Raw genomic sequence first — 9,229 nt, forward strand, 5'->3', positions numbered from 1 at the left:
CTCGCGGTAATTTCTATGTAAATAGCATGGTAATTTAGACCTTGCAGACATACTAATTTACTTACAAACGCTGCAGTAATTTTGACTAGTTGAAAATTTATTGAGAAAGTAATTCCCGTTAATTTTTATGTAAATATAATGGTAATTCACGCACCGCAGACATGATAACTTACGAACAAACACCGTGCTAACTTTTGACTCTGAGAAAAAAGATGTTGAAACATACCCCGATAAATTATGTGTAAATAACACAGTAAGATACACACCACATAATACTCGTACAAACACCACGACAATTTTTGACTCAGAGAAAGAGTTGTTGAAAACATTTCCCGTATAACCTTTGTGTAAATAGTATGATAATTTACTCATGCAGATCTGATAACTTGTGTATGAACATCATGGTAATTTTTATGATATGAGGGTGAAAAAATTGTTCAAAAGGTACATGCAGTACCTTCTATGTACCTAGCATGATGATTTACACACCATGATAACTTTGGTACAAAACACGGTAGTAAATTTGTCCAAGTGAATTTTTTTAATGAACACGTGATAACCTCTGTCTAAATAACGTGATAATTTACTCACCACAGATCTAATTACTTACATACAAACACCATGGTAACATTGACCTGGAGGGGGTGTTGAAAAATACACCCCCGATAAGTTATCTGCAAATATCATGGTAATATACGAAGCCGATACCTGATAATTTAAATACAAACAGAGAAAAAGCTATTGAGAAACATACCCCAAAAACTTGAGTGAGAAAAGCATGGCAACATTAGAATTTTGTACCTGATAACTTGCGTGCAAACATCATGATATTTTACATCTTAAAAGGAGTGAAGAGGACGCCCGGGTTTGTGAACCATGTGAGACGTGCAGAAAAAATGATAAAACTAGGGTACATTGTTCTAAAACCCGTACAAATGAGGCTGCCAGTTTGAATTTTTAGTTACTAATCACTGCCTTTTTTGTTTATTCTTGTTTCAGAACGATATAACTAGTGTGTAAGTTGTACATAGTCAGATAAGTGGGCTAGCGTAGCTGGATGTTGTAGCTTAGTTTCGTATGAAAGGCAAGGGCCGACGCTTGGTTGGTGGTCTGGGCGGCGGATTCGGCGGCGGGGCAGACGGATCATGTCGGAGGAGCGCGAGGCTGACGGAGAGGTGGCGGGCCGGAGGCAGGGCGTGCTCCAAGGCGGCCCAGGTGACGGATCAATGGCCGCTCCTCTCGGTCGTCCTCCTCCCGACCGTAGGACAGGCAAGAGGCGGCTCTTGGTTGGTGGTCTGGGCGGCGGACCCGGCTGCTCCGGCGTGGATCCAGCAGTGGGGTGGACGGATCGAGGTGGAGGAGCACGAGGCCGACGGATGGGTGGCCGGCCGGAGGCGGGGCGAGCTCCAAGGCAGCGGGGTTGTTCCATGGTGACTTCCCTATAGAAAACAAAGATTAGAAATAGAGAGAAGAAGAAGGTAAAAGCCGAGAGAGAGAAGGAGAGAGGGGGCAGCGACAGCTCCTGGGCTGGCCTGCTCGTGGCACAGCTGGAGCTCCTCTCCAAGCGCGGTCGGAAGCAGGGAGGCCAGGCTACTGGAGTGGCAAAAAGGGAGGATTTGCGAAGGGGGGGATAGGAACGAGTGCGGTTGCGTGCTTTTGTTGTAAGAAGAAATATGTTTATTATCAAAATATAAATAGTACCACCTCGCTCCTTTGTAATCAATCTAATTAATTTATATACGGCGGCTGCTTGAGGCAGCAACAAGCAGTGAAGGAACATATTAAACTCAATGGAAGGCTACGAAGGAACAACTTAAACACACAAGCCACACTCCTCAAACAATTACCAGTGTACAAGTTGAAAATGCGTGTGTTGTGACACACGGTGTCACCAGTGGCTGTCGCCTGCCCCTTGGAGAGCAGCCTTGCAAAGCCCGCACCTTGCGCGAATGAAGATGAGGAAAGTGAGAGGGAGAGGAAGAATCGAGACGAGAGGATAATATTTCAGCGGTGGGGAACCAGGGGATAAGGCGTGTGCGCTGCCATACCCAAGCGGTGGGGCGGCTGGGCCATAGGTGTTAGCTCGACTTCCTGCGAGGTTAGTCAGGCCCAAGTAGCTGGCCCGTGGTAACACATCCAAGTGTACGTGGTTGGATTGCTAGAGTACTAATTTGCACATGGTGCTTCTCAAAAAAGAAAATTGCACATGACCATGTAGTTTGATTATAAAAAATCAAAAAAATATCGGTAGATCAAAATTTAACAACTTAATTTTATATTTCAATTGTCAAGGTTTTCAATTGTACACATCCATCGATCAAAAGGATGTAGCTTTTAAAATAATATCAAAGTGATTTTGTTAGCCGGAGAAAACGGTTACACAATATTAATGGCTGTATATTTTGATGGTATGCGCTATGATTACCTATGTGCTATTTATTATTTGTTTTGAATGAAGTTATATGGAAAAACACACTCTACTCATTTCTATCATTATTTGTGTTGCTCGTGTGCATTGTCTTGGACACCGTGACCACTATCGATGAGAGCGGAAAGGAGCTTTAAGAGGTGACATAGGTGAACATCGTGTTAGAGAAGATGGTGTGGACCTATGGAGGTCATGAGCCATACTTTTTGAAGTACATACATGCAATTTTTTTTTCTCTTCCATTGCAACACACGGGCATTTTTTGCTAGTCTATACCTACTATTAAAGCAAGGTGATATTTTTGGTTTCGTCCCGCTTAGGTGATTTCATTATTTTGAATTTTTAAAATTATTTTATTACCCGACGAGGTGGTACCGTTTCACATGAAAACATGCGCTACGCCCCAACCGGCTGGGCCTAGACCTTCCTGTGATGGGCCTGCTCCTGCCACCTTTGACAAAAAAGGTGAAAATATATGTTTGGTTTTGATATTGAACTCCCAACCTCTTGGTTGCTTTGGGGCACGAAGGCTATAGAATGTGTCATCCTAAGCATTCGATTATCCAAAAATCCAAAAATACCAATGCGCATTCTCGGTAAAGAATGTTTACATTACTCTTTTCTCTGTGTGTATATATAAAAGAAGTGGCCATTCTTTTTGGAGATTGTGTTATTGCACAGAAAATTTGAGCTATTATGCATAATTTTTCAGTAGATCTAATAATCTAAACTTAATGTTGTTCAGTCAATTAGTTTACATGGAATCATACCGCCGTCTCGAGCTCACGCCACACGTTCCTCGATTGATCCATCCTTCCTTGTCAGTAGCGACCATTCTTCTACTACATAGTTCCTCAACCTGGCCAACCTTGATTGATAGGAACCATTGTTTTGGCATTTGTGCTAGTAATAATAAAACAGCTATTGCTTCTGGTGGTCCGTCGTAGTGTTAGTTTTTCAAAAAAAAAAACCTCGGTTTACATGAAATCAACCCCCGGTCCCTGCTTTAGTGGCATTCTGAGAAAACATTTCACTTTTACAAAACAAACCCTATAGTTATTTGAATTCAGTCCTTACCCTCCCCTTCATCTTATCCATTATGTCTTGAGCCGGCGGCCGCCGTGCCTCGCGCGGGAGGATGGAGGACGTTCGACGGGGCGTGTGCGGCGGAGACGGCGCGGCGAGGCGGGGCAGTGGTGGTGGTGGTGGTTGTCTGGCCATCGTGCCTCGCGTGGGGAGGATGGACGACGCTCGCCGAGGCATGTGCGGTGGAGACGGCTTCTGCCGCGCGTCGAGGTGGAGTGGTGGCGTTGGTTGTCGGCCAACATGAGGAGGCATCGGCGTCGGCTAGCGAAGTGGCGGCCGGAGCAGAGGACGGCGAGAAGGCAGGCAAGGAGGCACGGGCGTCGGATATTCAAGGGGCGGTCGGAGGATAGGACGATGGGAGAAGTCGACCATGGATGCGGAGGTGTTTGCATCAGGTAAGCAGAGGCGACGATGGAGTGGCTTCGGCTTCAGCACTCGCACTGGTGGGGGAGGGAGACCATGCCCGGAGGAGGCAGGGTGAGTACGTTGTGCACCAGCGCCGGACGCGAGCACGCGCCACTGTGAGCTGTCCACCACTGCCAGTTGTCTCCGGCCTGCACCGTAGTAGGCTTCTGAATCTCTGACGGACATCCTGCTCACGCGTTTGATTTCAATCTCTGACGGACATCCTGCTCCCGTGTCCTTCTCCAACAGATAAATCAATTGAGTCCCGACCCGGATTGGAATTCGCTGCTATAAGAAGGAAGTGTTTCTGGCCGGAATCTCCATCAGAAAATCCATCAATTCCCAGAATTCTGGGTCCAGAGAAGCATCATGTCGCCTTTGAGTTCGCCGAAGGAAGAAGCACCGAGTTCGTCGGAGGTAGAAGAACGTTTGTCGAGCCATCCAATATCGCCGACGGTGGCTACACCAGAGGTATGTGATGCCTCGACCACACTCAAAAACAGCCCTGCTGTTCCCCCTTCCCTTTATTCTTGAGATTGGTTGTAGCTAACTGAGTGCCCTCAAGCTTTTGTGTGTTCAGAGATTTATTCAGATGTGGTTTTTTTACAAAAGGAGGATGCACCCCTGGTCTCTGCATCTGGACGATGTATACGATCACTTTATTAATTGTTAAGCATAAATGACCTTACAAAATAGTACATCAATAAGCCTGAAGCCACCATCTAGGCAACATCTATAGCTACTCCTCCCCCCTTGATGCAGTGATGTCGAATGTCCGAGCCTAATACCAAACAGACATCGCACCAAATGCTAACATCTAATGCCGGATGCCCCATCCTAGCCACATACCGGGACTGGGTCACATGCCAGTCCGGCGCACTCACCGAGGCTGCCGCCGCCTTCTTCCACCGATCCATCTCCAGAGCAGGTACTAACGCACAGACCTTGCCAGGTCTGCCGTCGATGCCACCATGGCGCCAGACAGCTCGACCACCCTGCGCTTGTCCATCCACCCGCATCCGTCGTCGATATGCAGCTGCACCATGCCGCCACCACTCGTCGTCAATGACGCGGTAGATACAACGCTGCACCACCTGGCAACCTCCACACCATCGCCACTGCTGGAGCTACTCGGAGCCCACCATCCACAACATCTCTCCCCCGAACAGCAGTTTCTCCCAAGATGGCGCCTCCATGGAGGATACGACGTGTAGGACACCACCATCGCCCAATCCAGACTGAATTTTGGACTTTCGTCCGGGAGGGGTTCTGGGGTGGATAGGGGAGACCTTGGCTTCTCCTCCAGGAAGGGTAACGGCGTCAAGCGACGTCGCCGATGCCGGGCCAAACACGCCGACCAAAGTTACCTCCAGTCCCCATCTTATGCCACCAAACCTCCGTGTACTCCGGATCCGGCAAGCCACGATCCGAAACCCGCGAAGATGAAAGAGACATGGGGCTCAACCCACCAGAAAGGAGGATCGAGAAGAACTCCTTGTAGATCTCCAGATGCCGAATCCAACGATCCGATGTGGCCAGCGATGATCATCACCATCCCGCGGCGGCCGACGGAGTCCGAAGAAAGGATCCAGAAGGATCCGACAGCACCCGCGACCACCGGTCAGGCCAATGCAGCCACCACCTCACGACACGTAGGTCGCCACCGCCGCGCCGCGCACGACGCCGATGGGAGACTCGCCCTGTAACACCCATGATGCGGCTATATCTCCCACGTATCGGAGCACGACTTAGAGGCATAACCGCATAGTAGGCAAGTCGCAAGAGGGGTAATCTTTACACATCCCATGTACTGAATAAGAAAGGGATAAAGAGTTGGCTTACAATCGCCACTTCAAACAATACATAAATATCATACAATATCGCGAATACAATCAAGGTCCGACTACGGAACCAAAATAAATAAAGACAACCCCAAATGCTAGATCCCCGATCGCCCCAACTAGGCTCCACTACTGATCGACCGTAAAAGAAACAAAACAAGGAACAAGATCTTCATCGAGCTCCCACTTGAGATGGGTTGCGTCGCCTGCACTGGCATCATCGGCACCTGCATCTGTTTTGGAAGTATCTGTGAGCCACGGGGACTCAGCAATCTCACACTCGCGAGATCAAGACTATTTAAGCTTATGGGTAGGAAAAGGGTAGTGAGGTGGAGCTGCAACAAGCACCACTTGCGCAAAAGAGAGCGAGAAGAGAAGCAAAGTATGATCTAGAACTAAGAATGATCAAGAAGTGATCCTGAAGCTACTTATGCACAAGCATAACTCCAAAACCGTGTTCACTTCCCGGACTCCGCCGAAAAGAGACCATCACGGCTACACACGCGGTTGATGCATTTTAATTAAGTCAAGTGTCAAGTTCTCTACAACCGGACATTAACAAATTCCCATCTGCCCATAACCGCGGGCACGGCTTTTGAAAGTTCAAAACCCTGCAGGGGTGTCCCAACTTAGCCCATCACAAGCTCTCACGGTCAACGAAGGATATTCCTTCTCCCAGGACGACCCGATCAGACTTGGAATCCCGGTTACAAGACATTTCGACAATGGTAAAACAAGTCCAGCAAAGCCGCCCGAATGTGCCGACAAATCCTGATAGGAGCTGCACATATCTCGTTCTTAGGGCACACCAGATGAGCAATCCGTACAACTAAAACCAACCCTCAAGTTTCCCCGAGGTGGCGCTGCAAGGGGCTCTAGTTTAGACCAACACTCAGAGGAGCACTGGCCGAGGGGGGGTTAAAATAAAGATGACCCTCGGGAGCGCGACTCCCAAGAAAAAAGTAGGTGGTGGTGAGGAAAATGGTAAAACCAAGGTTGGGCCTTGCTGGAGGAGTTTTATTCAAGGAGAACTGTCAAGGGGTTCCCATTATCACCCAACCGTGTAAGGAACGCAAAATCAAGGAACATAACACCGGTATGACGGAAACTAGGGCGGCAAGAGTGGAACAAAACACCAGGCATAAGGCCGAGCCTTCCACCCTTTACCAAGTATATAGGTGCATTAATTAAATAAGAGATATTGTGATATCCCAACAATAAACATGTTCCAACAAGGAACAAACTTCATCTTCACCTGCAACTAGCAACGCTATAAGAGGGGCTGAGCAAAGCGGTAACATAGCCAAACAACGGTTTGCTAGGACAAGGTGGGTTAGAGGCTGAACATTGCAATATGGGAGGCATGATAAAGCATGTGGTAGGTATCGCGGCATAGCAATAGAGCGAGCATCTAGTAAGCAAAGATAGAAGTGATTTCGAGGGTATGGTCATCTTGCCTACAAAGTTCTCTGAGTTGATGAAAGCGTGATCCTCGTAAGCATACTCAACAGGTTCCACGATCATGAACTCGTCTCCTGGATCTACCCAAGACAAGCACAGAAGAAAAAGACCAATAATCAAACACGGTGCAATGCGCAAGCAACATGATGCAAAACAAGACATGATATGCGAGATGTGATATGCAATGCATATGCATGCTTCGGAAGGGAAAGATTGAATCAGACCTCAACTTGGCAAACCAAGAGTGCCGCTGGAAAGATGAGATGGTTCCAGTCGAAAACGATATAAAGATCGCCGGAATCGGCGACACGGTTTGCAAATGGCAAGCAAAACAATAATGGCACAAATCTGCGATTAAGAGCACAATGCTATCTAAAATGCAACGAGAAACTAAGCCACTGCACTCCAACATGGCAACGAAGTACATGGTAGTGATCTACTCAAGATGCTTGACAAAAGATGAACACTGAGCTACGGCTAAATCACAAAATAGCAGATTCAAACAAGCATGGCAATATTGTAAAAGATATCAGCATCACAGACTTAGTGAAAATAACAACATGCCAGGAATTAACATGGGGAAGCAAAGTTCAGAGCAAGCTAACAACATGCTACAGGAAAAGATTATAGAAAACAAAAGCATAGCATGAATCTACTCAAAGCACATAACAAAAGTCCCTTACTGACCATAAGCCAAAAAGGATCAGAAGATATGATGGCACCCAGGTAAACATAGCAAGTTTCGTTAGCAGATTCAGACTTAGCAGAAAAACTTGGCATGGCATAACCAGAATTATGAAGGCATGTTTGCGAGCTCGAATCACTCATCACAAGGCATTGCATGACAAGCTAAGCATACTACCAGTAAGAAGACATGTTCATGAAGCTAACCAAAGCAAGTACAAACTCATATCATGCATGGATCGACTACAACGACATTGGCAAAATTGATTAACATGTAAACAATCTGCCAGAAACATTTTATATCAAAAATAGAGCAAGATTGAGTCATCCTAGGGCACTCCATAAATGCAAATAGGGACACGGATGGATAGGGCACATCCATATGTACAAAATATCCTTACTGAACATACTCAAAAAAAGCATGGATCTCACAGTAGCAACATGAATACATGGCATAAAAATAACAGCAGACAAAGACTTAGTGAAATTTTAAGTCTCTGAAATCAGCAATATCACAAGAGTTACTTTGCATGCTTGTGCTAGTCACCACATTGATCACAAAAATACATGACATACACCCCTGTAAAGATGGAATGACATATCCCAAAACACATGTAGAGCTAATGCCCATATGCAGCACACAATAATCATGGCAAAAATGACAAAAGCTCATAATCTGCCAAGAATCAGCACCTAACATTTTATAGCACTCTTGCACCCATGATTTGGGCATCAAGATGGACTCAAACAAGCATGATGCAATGGAACAAAATGAAGAGCACATTCAGATGAACATTTTGATATACTACACGCATAAAACGGAGCAGCACACACAAAGTTATGGCATGTTGAACAGGTGCATAAAATTGCACGGATTTGGGACTTGGCAGAAATTTAGACCTCGCGGGAACCGGACGAGGAGGACCCGGGACGAGAAGATCCGGGAGGGGTGAGGGCGCCTTTTTGGTTCTCGGGGTTGGTGGATCTCATCCACCTTCCCCGAATCCGGCGAGGGTGCGGCCTCCGGCGAGGTGAGGTGGGCGCTCCGGCGAGCTGACGAGGAGGCGGGGAGAAGGGGCCCCGGGCGGCGGTGCACGCGCAAAGGGTGGCGGCGGTGAGCAAGTGTGGCGGCACGGGTCGGCAGTTGAAGCGGCGGCGCGGCGCGGTAGTGAAGACGGCGGGCGGCGCATAACGCGCAGGCAACGACGAAGGCCGGCGAGGTGGAGATCACCAGCGGTGAGCGGCGTGATGGCGCGAGGAGGCGGCGGAGGAGGGAGCCGGGCGGCGCTGGGCGGCGCTCGGGGTAGGGCGCCTGCGGAGCGCG

At 47.7% G+C, this 9,229-nt stretch overlaps 1 protein-coding gene and 1 long non-coding RNA gene across 2 annotated transcripts in view; one reads left to right on the forward strand and one right to left on the reverse strand.

Moving 5' to 3' along the window:
* Nucleotides 1–768: 768 nt before the first annotated feature.
* Nucleotides 769–3,704, reverse strand: LOC119302801. The gene is made up of 2 exons (XR_005147743.1): nucleotides 1,848–3,704; nucleotides 769–1,439 (listed from the first exon to the last, which is right to left on the reverse strand). It is a non-coding gene; the product is annotated as an uncharacterized LOC119302801 (long non-coding RNA).
* A 13-nt stretch (nucleotides 3,705–3,717) lies between these two features.
* LOC119302800 overlaps nucleotides 3,718–9,229 on the forward strand; it is a 9,253-nt gene continuing 3,741 nt past the window's right edge. The window contains exons 1-2 of the mRNA XM_037579843.1: nucleotides 3,718–4,078; nucleotides 4,169–4,390. Of these exons, the coding sequence (XP_037435740.1) occupies nucleotides 3,889–4,078; nucleotides 4,169–4,390 (412 nt within the window). The 5' untranslated portion in view covers nucleotides 3,718–3,888. The remainder of the gene's footprint in view (nucleotides 4,079–4,168; nucleotides 4,391–9,229) is intronic.

This window comes from Triticum dicoccoides, chromosome 5A (assembly GCF_002162155.2).
Source record: "Triticum dicoccoides isolate Atlit2015 ecotype Zavitan chromosome 5A, WEW_v2.0, whole genome shotgun sequence".
NCBI lineage: Eukaryota > Viridiplantae > Streptophyta > Magnoliopsida > Poales > Poaceae > Triticum > Triticum dicoccoides.